Here is a 27,280-nt window from a genome sequence, read left to right on the forward strand (position 1 = left end):
GACTGGATCCTTGATCCTCGTTGCAGCATTTTATTAGACCTGTTCTCAGAGATCTTAGGTCAGCTGTAAAATATTATTGTCAGCATTGCTGTTTGCTCCAGCTCCCTGTAAGGTCCCAGCACTGTTTTTCAATACTTCTGAAAACTGTCAAGGCCTCTGTTTGTTAATTTGATTCTCTGGTATGGTACGTTTGAGTATTTGAGGTGTATTGGAGGTGGTGTGGAGAAGGAGATCAGTTTTCTAGCATTTGATCTTCCATAGATTCACAAACATACGACTCCTTCGTGAACAGAATAGCCATAAATGCAAAAGTGAAACAGGCTATCCAATGGTGGATATCACAGGACAATACAAATTCAGGACTTACCTTCCGTCAACCACAGTTTTAACCTGTGGTCACCTCAGATGCCTCAATGGGAGGATGAGGAGCTCCTCTCCAAGAGCTATCGGCCAGAAGACTGTGGATGCCACAAGAGAAATGTTTAAAGATACTCACACTCAGATTTGTCAGAAGAGCACTACAACCCTTCCTCCCACAAATCTACAGCTCTGATGTGCTGGTCAGAAAGAACGACACCATCACAGTGTTTTGGAAAAACAAATAAGCCGGGACACATTCTTGAATTCTGTCAGCAGAAGCATAAAAACGATAGTACTTGGCAATTCCAACAGAATACCCGCTGCAGCAGAACATCTCTCAGGCACGAGCAACAATCAAGAAGATTACCTCAGCAGAATGTCACAAAAATGTCATGAATCTGAGTTGAAGGAAATTGTCCTGAAAGAGATACTCCTGACTTGAAGGAAACCAAAAGGATATCTCTTAGTGAGAAAGAGCAACAAGAAATGCCACTCTTATGCAAACAGACACCCGAAAAAGAAACTAATGGGGGGGATGCTTTTTCAATAAAATGGTACAGGGTGTTTGTCTATATCTTTCGGTTGCTTCCCCTCCTGCCAAATGTAATCACCAAGATGAAAAGAGAACCCTAAAGGCTGGTCCTCATAGCTCCCACTTGGTCCAGACAGTACTCATTATCTGATCTACTACACCTAGTGCAGGAGCCACCCAATCTGCTGGATTTGAGATTGGAACTCCAATCTGCAAGCTGTGGCCAAATTCTTCACCCTTATCCCCAGTCTCTAAAATTAGCAGCCTGGCTTCTGAGCATCATCAGTTCGGAAAGATAGATATTCTGCAGGACTGTAAAGGTATCTTGGCACAAGCCAGAGCTCTGTCAAACAAAACGTATGCTGCGAAATGGAAGAGGTTCTGTGTGTGGTGGCACACTAAATTTGTTTCCTTTTCATATTGAGACCCATGTCTTCTGTAGTTGAGACTCACATTTGCCTCAATTAGACAATTAGATTTCACCCTGGCAGCCATCCTACGTTTTGAAAGGACACCTGGCGAGCCATCTATATGGTCACACAGAATTGTAACAGATTTCCTGGAGGGCCTATACAGAGTGTCCCCACCATCTAGGACACCGCCAACAACCTGGGAGTTGACTGCAGTGCTTTTGCAAGTGATGGCAGACAAATTTGAACCAATTCGCATGTCCACCTTAAAATACTTCACCTGGAAAATTGAATCTCTCCAAGCCAAAACATCAGCAACAAAAGTTAATAAGATCCAAGCCTTCACCATCCCAGAGTCTTTCCTACAGATTACAAAAGACAAAGTCAGGATAAGAACAAATCCCAAATTCACACCTAAAGTTGCGACCGAAATTTATCTCAATGAGCTGGTTAGTGGTAATCCTATAGACAGGTGAAGCGGCACAGAGGCCCAAAGACCAGAGGGACCCACTGAACTCTGAATATTGTTGTATTTTATCATTCAAACAGCAGCCAGGGGGCCCATTTCAATGTTGGCACTAGAGTTCAGGCTAGACTGGCTATGCTACTGAGGCACCCCATGGAAGCAATGAGTGATTTTCCTCTCAGGAGCATTGAGTGATGTTCTTTGGGGCAGCAGATCTGCCTAATAGGAAAACAGGAAGTTTGTCTCATGAGAACACAGGTTGATGTGTATCTGGAGAGCACTGGGTTATTGCATTGGGGATCACTGGACAATGTACAGTTGATGTGAACAGGGATGATTGATTGCATTGTGAAGAAACTGGCTAACACAAAAGGAGTACAGAGTGAAGTATCCTATGGAAGATGGTGTTTTGTAAAAAGAGTAACAATATGATGTCACATATGTCATAAGTAACTCTTTCATCCAGTCCTATTTTTACCTGCTGGGATTTTCAGACCTGAAGCTATATTAAAGAAAGGAAGATAAAGGTCCCAGAATTTAAAATTCTGTTTGCCTTAAAGCCACAACTGACTGAAAATTCACTGACATACAGTCCTAGCAACTTCAAAAAAATCTTCTATGTGTGAAATACAGTCATCCTGTTGAATCTTTCTGCTGCTAGGTCAGGCACTGCTTAGCTCGAGTCATTTCTGTGAATAGTGAACACTGAATGTATTTTCACTACGACCGAACCATCGAAAACTGCATATGACGTTGGAAGAGTACAGTAAACATGTAAAACTCAACTTCTGATGATTGACACAGACTTCACACAGACACACCGAAAAACGAGTAAAATTAACAATTTCTCTTTATAGCTCTAGTTGAGGGCCGTTTCTACTTGCAAAAAAACGACTATTTTGCGTTTCAATTATATATTTTATTGGGAAATGTCTCAGCGAGGTTACATATTGGTTGTTAGTTGTAAACTGTTCAAAATGTCACAAATCACAAAAATGTATTTGTTTAATTTCTTTCGACGCCCCCACATTCCCAGCTCATTATTAGGCTGATGTTACATTAATAAAAATAAAAATAAATCAAATTGCATGTTTGACAACATAAAAACAGAACAGAGCAATTCTACAAAAATACTCATGAGGCTGTTCATGGTTAACCGTTGCCAGTGATTTGCCAGTGATATTGTATACAATTTCAACTTTGTGATGTAGGTGAACACAGCCTTTTTCAGGACACATGGGGATACCCAGCTGGCTGGATGGAACCGTTGAAGGAAACAGATCAGCTGTTGATGCTGTCCAAAATATTACTTGGTGACAGTGTGTAGTGTTCTTACTTAAGGTTTCTGTGCCTCCATGTTAAGTTGATGATGTCAGCCGCTGTGGGTGTTCTTTTAAAGAATGTGTAGTGAAGAGAATGTTATGCGTTGAAGCTAATGTCAGTTGCACTGGCTTGGCTGGAGGATGAGGTCTCAAGATTACTCTCTACATTAAAGAGCTTCTAATCAAACTACCGTTTCCTGCTTCTTCAATCCATCACCCATACCTCATTTTGGCGACGAGTGGAAACTCTTGAAGAGACCTCAACTCATCTCTTTTCTTTGAACTCATTCTGGCACACCGCTTACTACTTACAGCTTTGAAACTACTCAAAACGGCTCCGTCTACACTTCTGTTCCCTGGGATCTTCGTGGGAGCTCATCCGGAGTCTTCTGTGTCGTGAGTGGACGAGCGGTGGGAGCGGTGCACCTCCGGTGTTTGGTGAGACTTGTGGAAACGCGCGTTTTGGTTCCCGTCTCCTGTCTCTTCTTGCCTTCGACGTTGCGTTGCAGGGAGGTTTCCCCTCATTGGCTGGTTTGGGGGCCTGTTGCCTTCCCTGTGAGGTGTCTCCTAATTGGACTATTTTTGGGCCTGATCGTTTGGGCCTCCCTGCGCATCGGGTGCTGTTGCGTAGCAACCCGTTTTGATTTATGTTGCCCTGACAACAGCTTTGAGCCTCCCGCTACACGTCATACTAGCGGAGACGGAACTGCTTGCTTCCCAGCAACGCTGCAACACTCGAGGAACAAAGCTGTTGCGTAGCAACCCGTTTTGCTTTACGTTGCCCTGACAACAGCCTCGAGCCTCCCGCTACACGTCATACTAGCGGAGACGGAACTGCTTGCTTCCCAGCAACGCTGCAACACTCGAGGAACACATTTTGAGGTAAAACTTGGTTTCGTGGTTCCTCGCCTCGTGAAAACTTTCTTTTGTATTCAAGTCTGTTCCTTTTGGATTCTCGCCACACTGACTTTCGCTTTCATTACCGGAGCAACGCTGATCTGCACAGCTTTTATTTTGTTTTGCTTTCTTTGTCACACTTGTTTTGCAGATCTAAATAATGCTCTAATCTATTTACTGGATGTTTAGGGTAACCATTTTCTTTTACTGAAAAGTTGGGGCAGCTCTTATTGTACCAGGGTGTTGTAGATGTTTTACATTGATACTGTCTGGTCGTGTATATTGTGACGTGTGTAATTTGGGTTCGTAGTCACTTTTCACTTCAGATAATTGCAATTCTGTGGTGTGACATCCTATATTCTCATTATGCAAAACGTCACTGCACCACCGTTCTTTCTTTCTGCCCCTGAAGACCCTCCCATACCTTGGTTGAAATGGAAAAAAGTTTTTTCTAATTATGCCAGGGTCTGCGGTACGTCTTTGAGTGCAGAAAGGAAGTCTGCTTTATTCTTACACTGTCTGGGTTCAGAGGGGCAGGAAGTTTTTGAACATCTCCCTGACTTACCGGACAGTGAGGGCAACTCCCTAAATGAATATGAAATCTGCATTAAGAAAATGGACTTACATTACCTACCCAAAATGAGTATGGTTTTGGAACGTTATCACTTTGGTAAGAGACTCCAGAAACATGAAGAAACTGTGGAACAATATGTTACCTCTTTGCGCAAGCTAGCTTCCACTTGTTCTTTTGGGGGGAGCTTAGAAGAAAGACTCAGAGATCAACTCATGCTTGGGTCATCTATTGATAAAGCGAAAGACGCGCTCTGGCAAAAAGACAATCCTTCTCTTGAGGATGTCATCACCACCCTAAAGTTGCATGAACATTCGAAAGCTTGTTCTGAAGCTATACGTAAAGGAGCACACAACAATAAGGGTACTGATGCAGAAGTTAAGGAAATAAAAACAGATGTATCTACAGGGTCTGACAAAGTTTCCAAGGGGTCCACACAAGGTACGTCTACATCTTCCAAAAGTGTGCGTCCGAGCTCAAACGCAAAATATTCCTCGGTGAAATGTTTTCGTTGTGGGAACATAGGACATTTGGCTAATTTCAAAGACTGTCCTGGGTGGAAAACAATTTGCTCTGTTTGTAAAAGGAAAGGTCATTTTTCAAAATGTTGTAGATCCAATAAGAATCAAAAAAGTGTGAGGGAGGTAGACCTCTACGAACAAGATGGGGAAGAAGTGATTGTGTCTCAGATTTGCTGCCAAGTGAAAGATGGTCCTATGGAAGATGTCTTGGTTAATGATAAGTGTGTTAAGATGTTGTTCGACTCTGGGGCCAAGATCACTTTAATTCCCAAAGAGTTTTATGAAAAATATCTTCTCACAAAAGTGAAGTTATTTAAACCAGACATTATCCCAAGGGGTTACGGTGGACAAATAATAAATCTGTTAGGATACTTTGAAGGTATGATTGATTATAAAGGTAGGGTCACTGCAGGCAAGATATATGTTTCCATGAAGGGAGACTCTTTGATAAGTTGGTCTCATCAAAGGGATCTTGGTGTTTATTTAGATCCTAACGAAACACCTTCAGTGTGTCTGAGGGATCTTCCAACTATAGCCTCCATCTCTGACCGCAACAATTGGATCAACAAGTTTCCAAAGGTTTTTGATAAAAAGCTTGGATGTTTAAAAAAGTACCAACATCTAATTAAGTTAAAAGATAGTTCGGTCCCAGTAGTAGCCAAAGTCAGGAATGTTCCTCTGTTGGTCAGAGACAAAATGAAAGATGAATTAAACAAGCTACTAGTTAATGGGGTCATCAAAGAAGTAGAAGCCACGGAGTGGGTTTCTCCGGTTGTGATGGCTCGAAAATCCAACGGTGAGGCCAGGCTGTGTATTGACTTGAGGGAACTGAACAAGGCTGTGGTGGTGGATCACTATCCTCTGCCGAACATAACAGAAATGTTGTCCTCATTAGGTAGTGCCACGCATTTTTCAACTTTAGACCTGTCTTCCGCCTACCATCAGGTCAGATTACACCCTTCCTGCCAAGAATTGACTACCTTCATAACACCCTTTGGAACCTATAAATTTCTAAGGATGCCGTTTGGTCTTATATCAGCTGCATCGGTATTCCAAAGAGTCATGGAGAATATACTAAACGGGATTGGTGGAGTCAAAGTCTACCAAGATGATGTTCTTGTGTATGGTTGTACCTTGCGTGAGCATGATGAGAGAATGGGTCTTATACTTTCCAGATTCCAAGATCATGGCCTTACTCTTAGATTGGACAAATGTAAATTTGATGTAAAAGAGATTGAATATCTGGGTCATTCAATCTCTGGCTCGGGGATCAAACCAAAGCCTTCTTTAGTTGAAACCATCTCCAATCTCAATTATCCGGTGAGCAAAGATGAACTTACAAAATTTTTGGGTATGGCAGAATTCTACAATAAATTTGTTCCTGGTTTCGCTAAAAAAACTGAAAATTTAAGATCTTTGTTAAAAAAGGGGAGCGAGTTTGTTTGGGATAAATCGTGTAGTGATGAATTTGATTTAATCAAGGACTGTTTGAACAAAGCACCCAACCTCTCTAGTTTTGATCCCAAGAAAAAGTCCTTTGTCATGACAGATGCTAGTGGCAAAGGTTTAGGGGCTGTATTATTGCAACCAGGGGATAGTGCAGACAATACTATTTTGTTCATCTCAAGACCTCTTAGGGGGGCTGAATGCAACTACTCAGTCGTGGAAAAGGAAGCTTTGGCTGTATATTGGGCCATTCGCAATCTCAAGAAATTTTTGTGGGGTAAAGCTTTCTCAGTGATTTCTGATCACAAACCCTTGAAGGAAGTATTTGGGAATAAAGGGATTGATCGGGTGTCACATAGGATAAGGAGATGGGTGGTTGCTTTGCAAGATTTCGAGTTTTCTGTCTCTTATTTGCCGGGCGCTAGTAACATCCTAGCAGACTGTTTGTCGAGACTCGGTGGTTTATCTGGCTCCGAGGGTGAAGAGGATAATTATTTTCTTGGAGAGGATTTTGGAGAAGACATACAAGTGTGCTTGGTCACTCAAGGTGTGGTCACTGAAGAGGAATGGTGTGTGGCCTTGTCTGATGATTCTGTTTTACAACAGGTTGTTTCCTATATTCGTGATGGATGGTGTGAGAAACGGTTGTGTGATGAGGAGGTTAAAGGGTTTTGGTCTATCAAGGAAGAATTATCTGTTTCCAGTGGTCTTCTTTTTAGAGGAAGCAGATTGATTGTCCCTTTGGCTTTGCGTAAAAAACTTGTGGATAATGCACATGCAAGTCACATGGGCATTGCAAAAACCAAAGAGAGACTTAGAGAAAACTATTGGTGGCCTGCGATGGATACTTTTGTGGAAAGATTGGTGCGTGATTGTCCGCAGTGTGCCAGTAGTGATAAAGTTTTAAAATGTAGGACTCAACCGATGCTGGTAAGGAAGCAGGCCACTGGTCCTTGGGTTGATATTGCTGTCGACATCTTAGGCCCTGTTAAGGTAAAGTCACAAGATCAGTATGTCCTAGTTTGTTTGGACATGTTTTCCAGGTGGCCATCTATCAAGATCGTGAATTGTGTTGACTCCTTATCGGTCATCAATTTTTTGGATGATTTGTTTGCAAATGAAGGGTTGCCAAATTCAGTGCTGACTGATAATGGGGTACAATTTGTCTCCAGAGTGGTTGAAGAGTTTTTGAGTGAGAGAGGTATCACCCATAAGCGGGCGTCCCTTTATCATCCGGAATGCAATGGGGTGGTTGAGAGATTTGTGAGGGTGTTGAAAGAGGCCATGCAATTAGCCTTGACTTCTAATTACAACTGGGAAGAAGCTATCAAGAAGAAGGTGTTTGAATATAGGTTTACCCCACATTCCTCTACGGGTGTTACTCCTTTCACTTTGTTCAAAGGAAGGGTTGCAGGCACTCAAGTAAATCCTCTTTGGGTGTCCTCTAAGAGGTTAGAAGTGGGTGGTGTAACTGGTGAAGATGTTGATTGGAAGAACCATGAGTTAAATAAAATGTTGAAGAGAAAAGACATTTTTGATACGAGAAAAGCTGTCAAAAGAACTGTCATTCAAGTGGGTGACATGGTAAGGATAAAACTCCCTGAAAGAAGGTTTGGTGTATCCAAGTTTAGCCAACCTATCAGAGTTAACAAGCTTCTGGGCAACGCAGTGAGAACGCAGGATCATAGGGTCTGGAACCTCAATAGAATTGTGAAGTGTCCCTCTATGTGTGGCCAGGATGTTACCTCTGGGAACCAAGATAACCTCTCACAATCAGAAGGTAGGAGACCAATCAGAGTGAAGAAAGTTCCCCTTCGACTACAAGATTAATTTTATGGTGTTGACCAGTTCTCTCTATTACTTATACGTTGATTGTTTTTTTAGTTTGATGGATGAAAAGGGGAAGGTGATGTAGTGTTCTTACTTAAGGTTTCTGTGCCTCCATGTTAAGTTGATGATGTCAGCCGCTGTGGGTGTTCTTTTAAAGAATGTGTAGTGAAGAGAATGTTATGCGTTGAAGCTAATGTCAGTTGCACTGGCTTGGCTGGAGGATGAGGTCTCAAGATTACTCTCTACATTAAAGAGCTTCTAATCAAACTACCGTTTCCTGCTTCTTCAATCCATCACCCATACCTCACAGTGACCCAGAGAGAAGACTTATCTAATTCTCGAGAAGTAAATCCAAGGAAATTTTTGTAGCTGAAGAGATGGCAGGAGTAAACATCCTTTACAACACATGCCATTACCCTGCATTTTTTACTCTGCGAAATCTTTTACAACGCAGGGCTTTACACAACAAACCATTACAACGCAATCCCCAAAGTAACGCCCCGGCGGAGTTACAATAGTAAATTGCGTTGTAATGGGGAATGCGTTGTAATGGATTGCGTTGTAAAACTCTGTGTTGTAAAAGATTTTAAGGAGTAAAAAATGCAGGGTATGGCACGGGTTGTAAAAGCGTGCGGGGTAAAGTGTCCCATTCGACGACAGGAGATTTAAATTGTAATCTTTTTATGATTGGTAGAAACACCTTGGTGCGGCTTATCCATTGTTAAGAAGTGGAGCAAACGAAAGACAGCTCTCTTTGGTGGCTATTGCTGGGCGAATAAGACACTCTTTACAGTTCAATGACTGTAAAGTTAATGTCCGTCAAAAGTACCAGATGAAAACGTGGTAAATTCTGGTACATGTGGAATTGGTCGAGTAAAGAAGAGTCCATATTTAAGGGTGAGTAAACATCTTCTCTCCATCCATATAACCCATAATCAGGATTTTTGTGCTTCATTTAAAGGTCGGTGGTCAGAGCATGGCCCCAGCCACACTGGCTGTTCCTGTGCCCCATCTAAAGGTGGGAGAACCAATTATTGTTCCCAGTGGATCCTCCGCCACCTCTGAGATGCATAACCATTGGCAGAGACCCATCGGTTGCCGGGCTCCCATTGGGGCATTGGGAGGGTTGTCACTTGTAGAGCATTTTTCCATTTGGGAAAGTCAACAATGGCCTGATTTCATGGCCATTGCGTTTTCTTTCTATGAAGCAAAATCCCTCTTTCAGGGTTTGTTTCTGAGAAAGAAAAAGAAGGCCAAGCGAGCTGCAACAAGATGCCTTCTGGCCTTGGCATTTACTTTTTTCGGAAAGTGCATCTACCGCACTTATAGATGCACTTAAAAAATATTCCCGCCAAGCAAGCACGTGCTATCATGCAAGAATTCTGCTCTCTTTGTTCCACTTTAAGATCCATTCCATGCATGTCACTGTATTCCTGTAACTTCACTGATTCGGTTACATTACCTCTGGAATCAAGTTCCATGTGCAGTGACCAGTTGTTCTCCTGCAGTCTGGCCGTGTGGCCAAACGGTGTGGACTCTCCCAGTGAACTCCTTCTTTCCAGCTTCGGCTCAGCAGGCCTCATTTCAACAGAGTTGTTTAAACTGCACAGGCGGCCTCCACCAGACAGGGGAAGATGGTGGCCTTGTGGGCTGGCCGTCCAAGAATAAACAAGGTCTTCGATTATTCAAATCGCAACCGAAAAAATAGTAACAACCGTACATTATCGAACTATATAGCAAAACAAATCCAAGAAACAAAAGAAGGAAAACTGATGACTTGTTGGTCCATTAAATGATTTTTTTCAAAGTTATCTCCTTAATCAGTGTGACACCAGATCAGGTAAAATTGTTACCGGTAGTGCTGTGGTTTACGAACTATTCGGTTTGTGTACTGGCTTCTTCTACAGCAAACACATTATCTGAAAATAAAATAATAGCCTTTTAATATACTTTCATTTAACACAGTAAATGGCATAGGTGGACTATCAAATATCTTAGGTTACAACACTGGTTCCATCAAATGCTCTTCTGTTCAGAGGTATTTCACAGCATTTTATGTCATTGCACCAATAAATCATGGCCAGTACATGTTCTTTCTTGAGTAATATTTCCTAGTGTTTCTGCCTCAGCTCTACAACACCACTGAAGAAACAGTGATCTGCTCTATAATTTAATCATCTTGCATATAGGGGGTGCAGAGGAGGTCGTTTTAAATATGTTGTTATATGCTGTGTGTAAGTTATTGTGTTACGTTCTGTTGTTTCTTTAAGACAACAAACACTGTTACATTTCCAATCAAATGCAGCCTCATTATTTTAAACATGGCAAGCAACCATTTAGGCTAGAACAGTGCCAAACAGGTAAGCTGGGCCGGCTTAAGCGCTGGTGATGAATGGTGCAGCAGTCTTTTTTGGCACCCCCCTTCCCCATGACCTCCTTCTCCACAAATTCCCTCACTACCACCCTCCATCAGTGCCTCTCCTCTCTCCATAGCCCCATAATTACATTACAGTTTTTATAGCGCTACTCATAGTTCACTCACACTCTGTTCTGTGATCTGCATGGTATGTATTCTTTGGAGCAAGCACATTATCCTTCTGCGCTACTTTATTGATTAATTAAATCTACCACTAGACTAACTCCATCTCTCTCCAACAGTAACATTAATCACCAGTTATCCTGACATTTTTATTGTTGCCTGAAAACTGCTGGGCACACAAGGAACTATGCGGCATGTTGTTTTAAATCCATAGGTTATTTTTAAAACCCCCTCCCCAGGTCAGAGCCAGATGCAGCTGCAATTGTCACACCACCCTACAGCCGGCCCAGCAGGTAAGTCATTCTTAAACCTCTGCCATTTGACCAAGGCTGGTGAGAGCGACCAGGCCTTTAGTTAGCTGACCAAGGCTGACCTACTTGGTTGACCAAGGCTGGTGAGCGTGGCCAGGCCTTTAGTTGGTGGCCCCACTAGGCCTTTAGTTGGCCTCATTTCTGCATGTCATGAGGGAGATGCCTCTGGGAGTAGTGTACGGTGCTGAAGGCAGAGGAGCATTATGCTCAACACCTATTACCATCCAGTTGCTAATTCACAGTGCGGCTTTCTACTGTGCTGTCCCAAGACATTCAATTTAATTTCTGCTTAGGCTGGCCTTCGGATGAGGAAGAGTGGTGTGTGTCAGGGTTAGCAGTAAGATGGCTGCCCTACAACGGCAATCCCATTCTTGTCTGTGCAATGGACAATGGATAGAGGTGCTGGTAGCAGTAACCTTGAACAACCATTAACAAAGTAGTGTATTTGTTTTATGACAAAGAAAATTGTTGCGTCCTTGTCAACCTTTTCAGAATATAAAAATCTTTTTCAGGGCACCATTTCTGAATGGCATTCATCATATTTACCTTCTCTTACAACCCTCCTTCTTCTGCTCTGGACTTCTCCTTGAGCCGGAGAGGCTGCTGCCGGACCTGAGCGAGAGCACATGGTAGCCTTGTAGATGGTAGCTGCGAGAGTCAGCAGCAGCAAGATGATCCGGGTCACCGTGAGGGCTCCACACCAACCAAACACATTGGTTGAGATGGCTAGAATGGAGATCAGGATAAAGGTCAACACCATACCACCTATATACACACACCACAAGACAGCACACACTATGGATGCTTGTCACAGAGTAGATATGCTAAATAAATGCAAAGAAGTATGCACTGAAACATTCATCTCCATTACTTAGAGATTTTTGGTGCAAAGGGGTGTGTAATAATGAAGATCCCCAGTCGCAATTTAAGGCAGGACTGAGTTTTATTAGTCACAATAAGTACCAATGACACCTCCAAGGCTGGTTTTCAGGTGGTTCCCCTCACTCTCCCACTCCAACTAACAAACAATGAGACTTCTTAAGTAGGCTTTATTCCAAACCCAGGACCCTTCACACAGGCAGATGGGAGGAGAGGCACGGTACAACCGCCTCCTCGCCGACATGTCCCAGCTCGAGTGTCCCACACTCCACCCTCCAGAATTCTACACCTACACCTGGACATTCTAGTAGGGCGAGAAAGCAAAAGACACACAATTGATGGACGGAATGCAGAACAAATCAAAACATTCACCCCCAGTCAAGAGATCTGTGTTAAATCCATCATTCTTTTGCTCACCATGCCACCCCAGTTTAGACCTGGCCATATGCAAATCAGTCTTGATAATGTGCCTCATGGGAACAGTCCAGCCCGAACTGCCAAGCCAGGTCCCCCCTGGACCGGAAACAAGCATCCTAGGACCGGTTTCGGGGTTTCACCCCTCTTCAGCCAGGATAGCTTGAATCCAGTGGCACAGTGAGCCCAGGACCCACGTCTGGGCATACCCGGCGCACTTAGGGCGAGAAAGCAAAAGACACACAATTAATGGACGGAATGCAGAACAAATCAAAACATTCACCCCCAGTCAAGAGATCTGGGTTAAATCCATCATTCTTTTGCTCACCATGCCACCCCAGTTTAGATTTGTCACCCCGAGTGGGATGGGTTTGCTCAGACGTGAGTCCCGTGCTCTCCATGCAACTGGAATCAAGCTATCCTGGCTGAAGAAGGGTGAAACCCCGAAACCGGTTCTAGGATGCTTGGTTGCAGTCCTGGGGGGACCTGGCTTGGCAGTTTGGGCTGGACTGTTCCCATCGGGCACAGGGTCAAGACTGATATGCATATGGCTGGGTTCAAACGGCATGGTGAGCAAAAAAGACAATGGATTTAGGCCCAGATCTCTGTACTGGGGTGAATGTATGACATTGTTCTGCATTCTGTCCATCAATTGTTCTTTTTGCATTGGACATTCTAGTAGGCGAGGTGCAGTCACACAGTGGAATGCTCACCCATGAGAACAACCCAACACACCTCACCTCCACTGCCCCCATATCCCACTATTCTAAGGAGCACACTAAGAGGGAAGCAGGGGGCGTGGCATGTAGGAACTCATGGGATAAGAGGATAAGAGGTGAGGGAAGAAAATAATACATAGTGAACCAAATGACATAAGAGCAAAAGGGTCAATATACATTATGGGCCTATAGCAGAGTATTTTCGACGTCAAGAAGCATCGTTTCATTTCAAGTCCTAATTTTACACTAAAACACTGTCCGGACTTCCAGTTGGAGAATATTATTATCCTCTGTTTCTCAATAGTTAGGTTTATCACGTGATATCATTTAGAAATATTAATTACTACACAAACAGCATGGAGTAAATACACTGTTTTTATATTTTAGTGGCTATGCTTCTAATTTAATGAATATTGATGTTGTTTCCTAAACTACATTTCTCCACCAGGTTTCCGGATCCGAATGGCCAAAAATCGTCTTCACAATACCCTTGTAGGCTACACTTCTCTTCACCTCCCTGAGGGATGCATTGAATTGTACTTCGCAGGACGCCTCTCCTCTGGTCAAGTTGCCCGGCAACATAGAGATATGACTTGTAAAGGTGAAGACCCCATTTTTGTCTGTGGTCAAACTTGTCTGCTCTAAACATTCAGCATTACAACAGGAAATGGTGACATTTAGGGTGTAAAAAACAGAGTGAGCATCAAGTTGTGAGTGTGTGGATGACCTGTGGGCATGGGCTCTGAGTACTTGAGAAGGACTCCTAGTTCAGCAACAGAATCTGAAAGAAGCAACAGCCCATGTTTGGCCTTCAAGGGCTTCAGGTAATAGAAAATCTCTGGCAATCAGTTCATGTCAACTTTTCCCTCTGGAGCACTACACACATTTCTGGAAATTGCATCAGACCGTTTTCATGAATAAGGAAATAAAATCTACCTCTGTCGGCTGCACTTCTCATCACCACGCTCTGAGATGAATTGAACTGGACATTACAGGACACCTCTCCTCTGGTCCAGTTGTCTTGGGAGATGGAGATATGACTGATAAAAGTGAAGTACCCGTTTAGGTCTCTGGTCAATTTTGTCTGCCCTTCACCTAGGCTCCCAGAGATGTTCCAGGACACCCAGACTGGTCCGGAAACAGCCCTGACCACACAGGCCAGAGGGACAAAACTGCCCAATGCATTCCGCTTGAGTGGGTCGGTCACAAGCTCCACGGAAGTCTGTGCTGTGTAACTGTCTGAGAAGGAAAAACATTAATTACTGCAGATTATCTGGCACAAAAGACCTGGTAAAATATAAAATTACAATTAATATAGTGAGGGTCACTGGAATTATGTGATTGTGTGGGTGCGGTGATTTTCCCATAATTATAGATTTGCCTTATAATTCATCATCTGCTGCATAATCTGTAGACTTCAACCCCCAAAACTTTGTTCTAGCTGAAATGGTTCAAAAGTTACTAAAACGCAGTAGCAAATGTTACCTGCTCAGTAGAAGGCCTTTTGCAGAGGTTAACTGGGCACCTTTCTGTTGCTTATTGCTATATTTAGTATTAAACTGGTACTAATGAGATGAACCCAATGTCCAGACAGTGTTAAAACAAGTATAAAAAGTACAAAACAATGAAGTAATACTATTAAAAAATGTGTTGCATTAGGCTGCTTAATTTGCCCTTTTTGCCGCATAATTTACTAAATCCTGCCACATAATTTGTCCCTCTCCTGCCGCATAATTTCAGTGGCCCTGAATATAGTTAATGAAACAAACAAGTAATGGATAATGGGATACCTTTAGAGGTATAGTCACCTCCATTTTACAACAACCTTAGCGAGTGAGTTTGAGTTTGGTGGATAGAGAACTCCTTCGCACAATGGATTACCCTGTTCTTCAAAAAGATGGTCCGTGCTCCCTATTTTGGGGAGCGAGGACTGTCATCTCTTTGTCGACTGATCTCCTGTTAGCTTCTTTGATTGAATCATTCCTCCGATGGCCCAAGTAGGGTGCTTCGGTGGAAGGGCATTATACTGCGCCCTATTTAGGATGGACTGTGTGTGGTAAATCTTTTCTGCCAGAAAATAAAAAAACAACCGCTAACATTGAACATAGTGCCAAAGGTAATACATATTTCACCATGTTCATTCTCAACAGCACTAACCACAAAAAAACACTCATCTGTCTGTATCAGGCCACCATCACAGCACCCTCATCACTTAAATGTAGGTCGTCTGGAATTATGTGATATTGCGATCGCTGCGTATTCTGCATAATTATGTATTTACCCCATTTGTCACATAATACATCATCTGCTGCATAATCTGCATATTTTGGCAAAATCAATTGTTTCTTGCTCAAACAGATCAAAAGTTACTAAAAATGCAGCAACACATGTTGCCAGGCAGTGGGAAACTCTATTTTTCAAAAGGTTGAATCGTCCCCTTTCCGTGCTTATTTTCGTATTTGTTTGTTAAACGGATATCAATGATGTGAAAGCTTTGCATAGAAAGGGTTGCTCTTCATAAAAATGACAAAGTAAGGAATTAATACTATCACAAAATGTGCCGCATTACGCCGCATAGTTTGTCTTTTTTTGCTGCATAATTTAGTCAACCCTGACACACAATCTGGTCCTGCTTTACAACGTAATTCCAGTTGCCCTGCTTATGTGGTACTGGTCTGTTTTCCACCTTATCAATCACAACTAAACACACTAGAAGTACAGATGCACTTTGACTACTGCATAACACCTTATAGTGTACCACTGCTGTACCAGACATCAGAGATGCCTCGTCTTCTATACCACACAGTGCACATATGACTGAAAGCCCTCCTTTTATTTCTATCACTACTCTGAAAGCACAAATACAACCACTAGGTGCACACACATGCCTTGCTGGCAGGAAATCACTGCAAATTAGCAAACATGTAATGAAAGTGCAACGTGTTTCCCAGAACCCAGTGGCAAAAAATACTCACTGCACATGAAACAGAACAAACCTTAGCAAACTAGACTTTAGCCCGTATGTCATCCCTGAACTATGCCCAAATATACATTCCTGGTAGCCAAAGCCGTATGAGGGCATACCAGTGGCATTCGTGCAAAAGCAAATGACTAAAAAAAACTATCTTTGGGGTGTCTCCCATTATTATAATTTGCTGATATATAAAAACATTTTAAAAAAATCTATGTCTATTTTCTTCTTTTTCCCATTTCTTACCAGAATAGAGTATACATTGACCACATAAATGCTTAGAGGGTTATATTGTGTGTCTGGCATTTTGGACAATTGAACTGCAGAAACCTCATATTTTGGTGCCGATTACGATCCGGTAAAAACCGGATACGAACCGTCGGTCGGAGCGTTTTCCCCGTCCGACTCGTACCCGGTCGTAAAACTTTACAAACATGGAATTACGATTCGCACGGAAACACCATTTCCGTACGAATCGTAAAAAACACCGACCGACGAAAATATACATACGAATGTGATCCGGGAATGCTGCGACGTGACGTCGGGACGCTTTCAGGCAGCGTTTCACGACCCAGGAATTACGATTCGAACCGACAGCAGTCCGGACGGCAATATTTTCATGGCACCCAAAAAGTGCCGGAAAAGCGAAGTACGGCGCGAATCGACCAGAGTAGGTGGCCCGGTATGCACCGTACCCCCCCCAGCCCCCGTACGTATGCACCGTACCACCCCCCAGCCCCCGTACGTACGTGCCGACCCCCCCCAGCCCCCGTACGTACGCGCCGACCCCCCCAGCCCCGTACGTACGCACCGTACCACCCCCCAGCCCCCGTACGTACGCGCCGACCCCCCCCAGCCCCCGTATGTACGCGCGACCCCCCCCAGCCCCCGTACGTACACGCCGACCCCCCCCCAGCCCCCGTACGTACGTGCCGAACCCCCCGTGTATGTACACCCGTGTACGTGTCGAACCCCCCGTGTATGTACACCCGTGTACGTGTCGAACCCCCGTGTACGTTCGAGTCGAACCCCCCCGTGTACGTTCGAGTCGAACCCCCCCGTGTACGTTCGAGTCGTACCCCCCGTGTACGTTCGAGTCGAACCCCCCGTGTACGTTCGAGTCGAACCCCCTGTGTACGTTCGAGTCATACCCCCCATGTACGTTCGAGTCGAACCCCCCCGTGTACGTTCGAGTCGTACCCCCCGTGTATGTTCGAGTCGAACCCCCCCCGTGTACGTTCGAGTCGTACCCCCCGTGTACGTTCGAGTCGAACCCCCCCGTGTACGTTCGAGTCGTACCCCCACCCGTGTATGTACACGGGGGGGTTCGACTCGAACGTACACGGGGGGTTCGACTCGAACGTACACGGGGGGGTACAACTCGAACGTACACGGGGGGTTCGACTCGAACGTACACGGGGGGGGTTCGACTCGAATGTACACGGGGGGTACGACTCGAACGTACACGGGGTACATACACGGGGGGTTCGACACGTACACGGGTGTACATACACGGGGGCTTCGGCGCGTATGTACGGGGGCTGGGGGGGGGTCGGCGCATACGTATGGGGGCTGGGGGGGTCGGCGCGTACGTACGGGGCCTGGGGGGGTCGGCGCATACGTACGGGGGCTGGGGGGGGGTCAGCGCGTATGCGGGCACGTCTCTATGGTTGCTATGGGAGTTCGGTGCGGACGGTGTTTTTTCCATCCGGTTGTAACCTCGGACGCACGGGATGGATCGTGATTCCTCGGTCGGACTTCACCTTTCACATTTGTACGGTAAATCGTACGAGGACGTGTCGGACACATTTTCCGACCCGAGGACGTGTGGGGAATGATTCCCAATGCGGTTCGTATGGACTTTTTACCATGCGAATCGTGATTGCCAGTTCGTACGGCACTTGTACGATTCGTACGGTAAAAAGACCGGATACGAGTCGCACGGGGAAATTTTTTACCGGATCGTAATCGGCATCTCTGTCTTTTGAATTTCCTGCGGGAACAACAGTCCGGATATAAGTAACTTTTTATGAGCAACATCACCCTTGGTACCAATTTGAGCCCTTTTTTTTAATTTCAAAGATTTTTATTGAAATTTTTGCATAAAAAAGGAACAGAAAACATAAGCACACAAAACTAAACATTTAGTCATACAAAAACATAGAACATGCACAAAATCTGCGATTTCTAAGATCTACAGTGCCTTCCGCTTCCCTCTATTTTCTTTATAGTCTGCCTTCCCCTTCTGTTCTAATAAGGGGTCTCGGGTATGTGGGAGGGGGAAAGATGCCTGATCTGCGGTAAGTGTATAGGAGCACAGAGAGAGAGAGAGGGAGCTTGGTGGATTGTTCTAGAAGCTAGGCGGCAGGTGTCAGTCTCGCCTTCTTCAGGGGGGTTCATATGGGCCTAGGTACTTATCCATAGATGTCCACATCTCTCTGTTAGGCTGTCTCCACGGTGTTAAACATTAATTGAAAACAGTGGAACGTTCATACACCAAATCACGAAAAGACTGCTTTCTGAGAAAAGTTCTAACTTTCTGCGTAATTTGGTGAAATTCTATTTAGCCGTTTTTCAATGTATTGTGGAGCAACATTTCCCATAGGAATTACCGTAGGGAATCGCGCTATTGAAGGACCTACCCCTTTTTTTGCACCCCGTATGACAGACCATCACAAACATCTCCATGCAGGAGACGAGATGGATGAACTTTTTATGAAAAGGGTTGTGCAGATTTGCCAAACACTGCCAAGGTTATTTGCAAATGCATAGGCAATTTTATCAAATAAAATAAGATGTGTTCAGGGTAAATTCTCCTTTGCCTCTGCTTTTTAAATTTAGCTTGATGAGAATGGCATTTTTTTAGCATTTTCCTAATCCTTGTGAGCTCAAGCATTTTTTTCTAGGTAACTGACAAAATAGCTACTCCATATGTGTCCGTTATGCAGCGCTTCATAACTCTCATATGAGGTCATGTAACACAATGATTTACATCCATTCCCAGACGGTAAACAACGTTTATGACAAAACTTTTGTCCCGCATGGAATCATAACGGGGTCGTTGCCACGACCGCATTGTGATTCCACATACCATTACTTCGCAAGTCGGAACAACGACTTGCAGGGGGGGTGGGAGGTGTTGGATTTTAAATCCAACACCTTCCCTAGGGTCCACACAGACTGGAGTTGGAATAGTAAATTATACTATTCTAACATCCAGCGCCCCCATCCGCAAGTCGCTGTTCCGACTTGCGGAGTAATGGTATGCGGAATCACAACGCGGTCGTTTTAACGACTGCGTTCTGATTCCATGCAGGAAAAAAGACTGCGGGACAAAGACATATATTCGTGTGAGACAGTGCTCCGGCTTCTGATCATCACTACTTGTTACAAAGTGAATTTGATCTGTGACTACAAAGCAAGGGATGTGTATAATACTGAGATGAGATATTTAAGAGGTAAAAGGGTTTGTATATTATTAGGCGATGTATACCAAAGCTTTAGAACCACTTTGCTATGTTTATACTTTGTCAAAAGGGGGTTGCTAGTTTCCCAACTTACCAAAAAACACGCTAAGATGAATATGTGTGAATTATAAATAATGCATTTCACAGTGGTTTGGGGGTGGTTGCACCCTTCCCTTGATCTCCTCTCAAACAGTACCATGAAAGTTCTGGAATTTTTATATATAGCCTAAATATAAAACAAATCGTATTTGTGGAGGAATGGGAAAAAGTTCTGTGCAAGAAAGTGTATTTCTTCTATAAGTGGCCTCAATAAAAGGTTAGGTGTGCTAAGATCACCATCTTCCCAGCTTACAGAAACAAGCAGAGGTGTAAAGAAAAACTACTTTTCCATAGTTTTTGCCTTTTTCTAAGTGGCAGTCCATTTTTGCTATGTTTTTTGGGGTTTTGCCCTACTTGCAGTTAGAGGTGGGAACAGGTGTGAAACCCTTGAATGAACCTAGACAGTAATACATTTCTGAAAATTATACAAAATTACAATTTCAGAAAAGGGTCTTTTGTGTAGATTGCTCATGGGTCTCATAAAAGAAACTGATCAATGAAATCAATTAGATAACGTACAAATGTAGTAGAAAATTAAATAGATGGCAACATATTTATCTGTCATTTTTTGCCCCGATTGATAATTTACTAGAGTAATATACCATTACTTTCATCAGCAGACGTTTCTATTCACAGGCATATATATTGTTTGTTGGTTTTTCCAAAAACGCAGAATACTCAGAATTGCCGCTTTTAATAATATTTTATTGTGTTACAACCGTGAAGCAATTCACATGGTAAAAACTAATAAATGAAAAATGGGGATGAATGAAACTTATGCATTTTTGACATATGCTCAAAATATTGAGTTTAGCAACAGTGGTTATTTGTACAATGGTGAATTTGGTTTACCAATACTATCATGATATTTAGTGGGCATTTGTTATTTTCTTGCACAATAGCTTATAATTAAAGCACAAAAATGGGACAAATGCAATTGATAGTAACAAATATGCTATTCTGTACTCCCATATTTCTACAAATACAAACAGGTCCTCCCGTGTGCCTGGGCCTATTACCCACAACAGACAATACCCCAAAACGCAAAAAGGAGAAATCAAAATTCTTGCCTTGCAAATTAACCCATTTTGGTGATGTGGGTAGCTATGATATTTGAGCCTGAACTCGGCTGCTCCCAAGGAAACCTACTAAACCCGAACATTTCTGAAAACTACACATTGAGATGAGTCTTGGGCGGGGTCTGACTTGTGTAGCTACTATTCTGTTTTCTTACTCAGAACACCTCTCAAACTGTGGGTGAAATCACATGTTTTTCTATCATATCTGTGAGGGAAAGTTCTAGACTCTGGGGATCCCCAAATTTCACACCACACAGCATTTCCACACTTCTCTTTATAAAAATGGTGCCCAACGTGTGACTGGCTCGATTAACAGAGATTAGGAATTGACCAAAGTAGGCACCATGCAAATACTACATTGACTTCACATGGCCACAGTTTTCTACTGTTCCTATCAAAGGCGATAGCCCCAGCCACACAAATGGCGGTTCAGTTTTTACCAGGAAAAGTCTGGGATCACATGGAGGCAAGAATTTTGTGAGATTCTGCAAATTTCAGGACTTTCCCTGGAATCGCCTTGGCCTCTACTTTTCAGAAATACTCATCTTTAGTAGGGTTCCCTGGTTGCCCGCTGATACAGAGCCCAAATAGTGCAGCCATTCGTAGTGGCAAGTAAGAGGAAATTTAGATTTGCCTCATCTGTGCTGGCCCATATGTCAAAACTGTGCCCAAAGGAATACCCATTTCCTCTCCCTTGCCATGAGGATGCTCTAGGTCTCAGGTGGGCAGAAAGGGTGTTGAGGCTTTAGGGGTGAGGCAGTAGCCCAAAGTCAGGAAGGACCAACCACACACAATTAATAAATATATATATATATATCTTTCGCATAGGGGGTTTGATTGTGGGTAAATCCTCCAATCTTACACTGTGGGGAGTAGAAAACATTGTGTGTAAGCCATTGATGTGAAAAGTTCTTCCACCACAATTAAAGAACAGACAAATGCACACATGCCACATTTGATGCTATGATGACAGAATTCTGACAATACAGAGCAGACGAACCAATGATGCGCTTCCTTGATGGCACAATTGTCTTTGATTCATTTGTATGGCCCAGTAAACAAAAATGCACTGACAATGACAATTGTTTTGGCAACTGTACAGCAAGAAGGATTTTACCAAGCTTTACTAACACACACCATCTGCACATTATAGGTAGGAGACATGCAAAGTTTCCTAAAACTAAGCACAAGTACAAGGAAGGTGAAATAGGTCAAGGGTTCATACACACACAAAAACCCACACACACACACATTCTCTGAAGAAATACTATAGAGCTGCACAGCACATTACCTCACACGCAGAATATGTGCAGCATATTCAGCAGCAGTGCAAGCCTCCCTCAGATACCCTGAGCAGTAAACATGCGCAAAGCAATGCAGGCTTCCTCATACATAACAAGTACAGCATGAGCAGCAGCAGTGCGTGCTTCCTTCACATACCCTGAACAGTAACGGTACCTAAAGTAATGTGTGGTTCCTCACACGCATAACCAATACAGCATGAGCAGCATCAGTGCGTGCTTCCTTCACATACCCTGAACAGTAACAGTGCCTAAAGTAATGTGTGGTTCCTCACACGCATAACCAATACAGCATGAGCAGCAGCAGTGCGTGCTTCCATCACATACCCTGAACAGTAACGGTGCCTAAAGTAATGTGCGGTTCCTCGCACGCATAACCAATACAGCATATGCTGCAGCAGTGCAAGCCTCCTTCAGATACCCTGAGCAGTAACAGTGCCTAAAGTAATGTGTGGTTCCTCACACGCATAACCAATACAGCATGAGCAGCAGCAGTGCGTGCTTCCTTCACATACCCTGAACAGTAACGGTGCCTAAAGTAATGTGCGGTTCCTCACACGCATAACCAATACAGCATATGCTGCAGCAGTGCAAGCCTCCTTCAGATACCCTGAGCAGTAACAGTGCCTAAAGTAATGTGTGGTTCCTCACACGCATAACCAATACAGCATGAGCAGCAGCAGTGCGTGCTTCCTTCACATACCCTGAACAGTAACGGTGCCTAAAGTAATGTGTGGTTCCTCACACGCATAACCAATACAGCATGTGCTGCAGCAGTGTAAGCCTCCTTCAGATACCCTGAGCAGTAACGGTGCCTAAAGTAATGTGTGGTTCTTCACACGCATAACCAATACAGCATGAGCAGCAGCAGTGCGTGCTTCCTTCACATACCCTGAACAGTAACGGTGCCTAAAGTAATGTTTGGTTCCTCAAACGCATAACCAATACAGCATGAGCAGCAGCAGTGCATGCCTACTTCACATACCCTGAACAGTAACGGTGCCTAAAGTAATTGTGCGGTTCCTCACACGCATAACCAATACAGCATGAGCAGCAGCAGTGCATGCCTACTTCACATACCCTGAACAGTAACGGTGCCTAAAGTAATTGTGCGGTTCCTCACACGCATAACCAATACAGCATGTGCTGCAGCAGTGCAAGCCTCCTTCAGATACCCTGAGCAGTAATCCTACACAAAGTAACACATGGTGCCTTGCACACATAACCAATACAGCAAGCACTGCAGCACTGCAAGACTCCATCATATAACCTGAACAGTAGTGGTGTAGTTAACATTGCATAGTTGATCATGCACACTCAGAACAGGTGCAGCATGTGCAACAGCTTATATGTGTGTGTGTTTACCTGTTTAGAGATATCTGTGTCTATGTATGTGTGTGTGTATGTCTTTTGCATGTTTGTGTTTGTCGTTAGTTGTTTTTATGTGTTTGTGGTGCATGAGTATGTATAGGCAGACTATGGGGGTGTCATGTGAGTGTGTATTTTGATGTGATGATTTAAAGGTCTCTGTGATTGTGTTGGTCATGATCATGATCATGCGTTGTAATTTCAGCCCTAGGGTCAATGCTTGGAACTGTTAAATGCACACTAATAGTTAAGTGGCACATAACAGGATTTATGCATTGGGAGCAAAAGTGCTCCATCTTTGCAATCATCATTTTATGAAACCAACATGCATTTGCACTTTTCCTAATGATCCCTCATGAAAACATCTTCCCATTCTCATCCGACTCTCCCTCTGCCGATAGAAACATCTCATGAAGTGACTAATGTCATTTGTCCAGGGGTGTGTCTCTTGGAGTGCACTTATGTGTCACATGAAGTCAGGCTGTCGACGCAGGGCAGTGATTGTGCATGGGAGCCGCACTGTTCATAGCTGCCAAGTTTTCAGTTTGGTTAGGTATGGCATTTGTGTGTTTGGAGTATAATTATGTGTGACACTTATTGATGCATGTGTGACACTTATTGATGCATGTCTGACACTTATTGATGCATGTGTGACACTTTGAGTGATACTTTATTATAAGCTAAACTTTGGTATAATGTTAATTTCAGAATGCCCTTTCTGTGCTATGGAAATGTCTAGAAGGTCCATAAACATGGGCAACATTTCTAATGTACTGTGGCAGGATTCTACCCTTCTTCCTTCACTTTCCTAACCCTTGGGGGCAACATAAAAAATCATAACGTTTTTATTGATACATGAGTGTTAGATAATCTTGATCATCTTGGCTTTTTATACAGCATGGTACCAGTTGAAAACTGACAGGCAGTAAAAGTATATACATTCTAGTGTTAAAATAATGAGCAGCAGTTTGTCAAAAGAAGTTTTTTTTATGTTGACAGCCTGTACGTGAAAGCACTGCTGATGCTGCTGGAAGAAACACTTCAATAATGGCCTTTTAGTGCTCCTTGACCTTTACGTGTGTCTGGGGGTGCGTCAACACGTGCAGCCCCCCCCCCCCCTAGTTCCAGGGCCCCTGACTGTACCACCCAATGCACGGTGGGAGCTTGGACATTCCACCTCGGAAGGCAAGCAGGAAGCAGGACTTGTAAGTTGGCATATGACTGTCTCTTCTTTTCCCTTTGTCTCCATGGACGACCAAAATTGAAAAATCATGGGGCAGATTTACAAGAAAGTGACGCATCTGTAAAGTTGCGTCACTTTGCCTGCGCCAACATGCAAAACCCTTGCGTCACCATGGCGCAAGGATTGACAGATGCGTCGGAAATTCTGACGCATCTGTTGACTGAAAAGTCATGCATTGCTGGAGTCGTGTCGCAAGCACGACGCAACTCCAGCAATGCTCAGGGGCGGCCTATGCCTAACATGCTGCGTCACTCCTTACTCCTGCTTCAACCAGGCGCAGGGTTTGACGCAGTATGGACGTAAAAGTGACTCAGTGAAATCTTGTAGATTTGACTGCGTCACTTTTACTGGGCTTCCTGTGACGGAACGCCCAACCTGCATACATTAAACCTGACGCAGGTCTAATGTGGCGCAGGGCTTCACGACGTGACGCTTCTCCCTAGATGCGTCACATTGTAAATGGGCTGCAACTTTTACGCTGCCGCTGCGTCACAAAAGTGACACGACGATGCAAAAGTGACGCAAGTGGCTTTTAAATCTGCCCCCATGTGTATATATTCTACTTCCTTTTTTTAATGTTAAATACACACCTCATTTAAAGCTCACTGGAAAAACGCTATGCACTTTAAAAACAGTACCTTTTTACTAATAGAAAATAAATATATGCATCTGTGTGTATACATATACATATATAATGCATTTTCAAAAAGTGTGGGAAGGTCGACGATGGGCAACGTGGGGTACGCATGTTTCATCATAACTGAGAATGTAAACAATTACGCATTTGTCACATGGTGTTTCGGTTTTTTCCGTTAAAACTATAGTAATGATAACATCATACATTAATTTCAATCCACTTACTTTGATTTATCAGCGAACACAAAAGTGTGCCTCTTGAAATGACAAGGTATCTTACCTCCCACGATGAGTGTGGCTCCGCTGGCAAACGTCAGCCTGCTCAATACTGGATACGCGCAGTAGTAGGCGCCGCTGTCATTCCGCTGCGTGCTGTAGATTTCCAGGGTCGCGCGGCGGGGTTCTGACCTACAGTGATATTTTCCTTCCCTCTTGTTATCATGACAGTTCACAAAAAATGTGACAGGCTCCTCTGCTCCCCTCCAGAACCAGTTGACTCTATGTCCTCCATCCTGGTTATCTGCAGTTAAAAAGCAGGAGATCTTGGTGGTATCATCGATGGTAACGAACCGGTACCGCTCCGTCTGATACAGGTACAGATGGACCCCCAAGACTGTGAGAAGAAAGCAGAACATATAATGTTAATATTGGTGCCCTCAATACCCTTCCCGCAAAACGGCCACGCACATCCATTCCATAGGTCCAAACCTATCCATGGCTTTCCTTATAGGGATAACTGCACAGATTTCCACTGATGTTGTGAATTTAGGCACAAATATTCACAAATTAGATTGTCTTGGTGCTGATGCAATTTTATGCTGACTTTGGCAGAAAAACATGTGACCAAAAACTGGTGTGAAGTGTCACCTTTTTGCTCTGGTTAGTGTCATGCAGTGAAAGAGTTTATGCAAATTTGTAATATGGAAATGCTAATGAGATCTATGTCATTCCACTCAGTATCTCTGTAACTAGAATTTAAATTCTTATAAGCCACTGTGGTCCAACTCTTTTTAAAACCATATTGTATACAGTTCATTTCAGCACATGAAGCAGACGGATGCACAGCATCTATCGTTTTATAGATGCCCATAAACATATTGAAACATATTTTTCAATCCTACCTCTTCATCTAACAGATAGGAAAAAATAAAATATTAACGATTTGAAAACAGTTATAAAAACAGAAAACTGTAATTTTTAGTATGAATCAACAGAGCAATGTTAGCTTTCAATCCTCATCCATGCTCCTGGTCCATCTGTTATCCTTGTATTCGTGAATGTAAAGTTTACCATTGGAAAGGAAGATGCAATATCTGAACCACTTCTCAGCTTGTCTAGTGTCCATCCTGCTCCTTGTACAGCTGCTCAGGTCGCACCCACCACAAGTGAAGCATCAGTCGCAAATCAGGAGATGAACCCTCTGCATGAGATAAAAAGTAGTGAACCACAGGGGAAGGAAATACATTACTGCCATCAAGAACCTCAGAGTACTTAAACGCATGCCTTGAAAAATGCTACTGGGGCGAAACGCGTGTCACATTTTGAACTCTGTAAGGTTACCTGTAAAAATTAACTAACAACTAAAGAAATTGAAATTGAACCCATGTATGAGCCCCAATAGTATTCTTTATCTTCTACATCAGGCAGCCATGACTGGAGATGATTCTAAATGATGCATTTCTTCTAATACAAAAAAAGTTCCCTGTGTGATGTGCCTTCAACATACATGGTGAACAGTGCACATGTGGTTTTCAAAGAAAAAAGTCGTGTTTTTAATTCACCCTGCTGCGAGCAATGTGGAAAAACTCATGCATATTTAACAGTTTAAAAATGAATATCAGCATCTTCCAAATTTGAATTCATATCAAATCAAAATTCAAATACAGATTCTTTCCTAGT

The 27,280-nt window shown here is 43.4% G+C and overlaps 1 protein-coding gene across 1 annotated transcript; it reads right to left on the bottom strand.

Annotated features, from left to right (window-relative positions):
- Positions 1-10,169: 10,169 nt before the first annotated feature.
- Positions 10,170-26,751, bottom strand: LOC146772939 (uncharacterized). Its single transcript, XM_085638429.1, has 5 exons — positions 26,672-26,751; positions 25,662-25,994; positions 14,154-14,456; positions 11,752-11,931; positions 10,170-10,274 (listed from the first exon to the last, which is right to left on the bottom strand). The coding sequence occupies exons 1-5, from the start codon at positions 26,724-26,726 to the stop codon at positions 10,231-10,233; spliced, it is 915 nt and encodes a 304-aa protein (XP_085494555.1). The 5' UTR covers positions 26,727-26,751; the 3' UTR covers positions 10,170-10,230.
- Between the last annotated feature and the right edge of the window lie 529 nt (positions 26,752-27,280).

Source organism: Triturus cristatus, chromosome 12, assembly GCF_964204655.1.
Source record: "Triturus cristatus chromosome 12, aTriCri1.1, whole genome shotgun sequence".
NCBI lineage: Eukaryota > Metazoa > Chordata > Amphibia > Caudata > Salamandridae > Triturus > Triturus cristatus.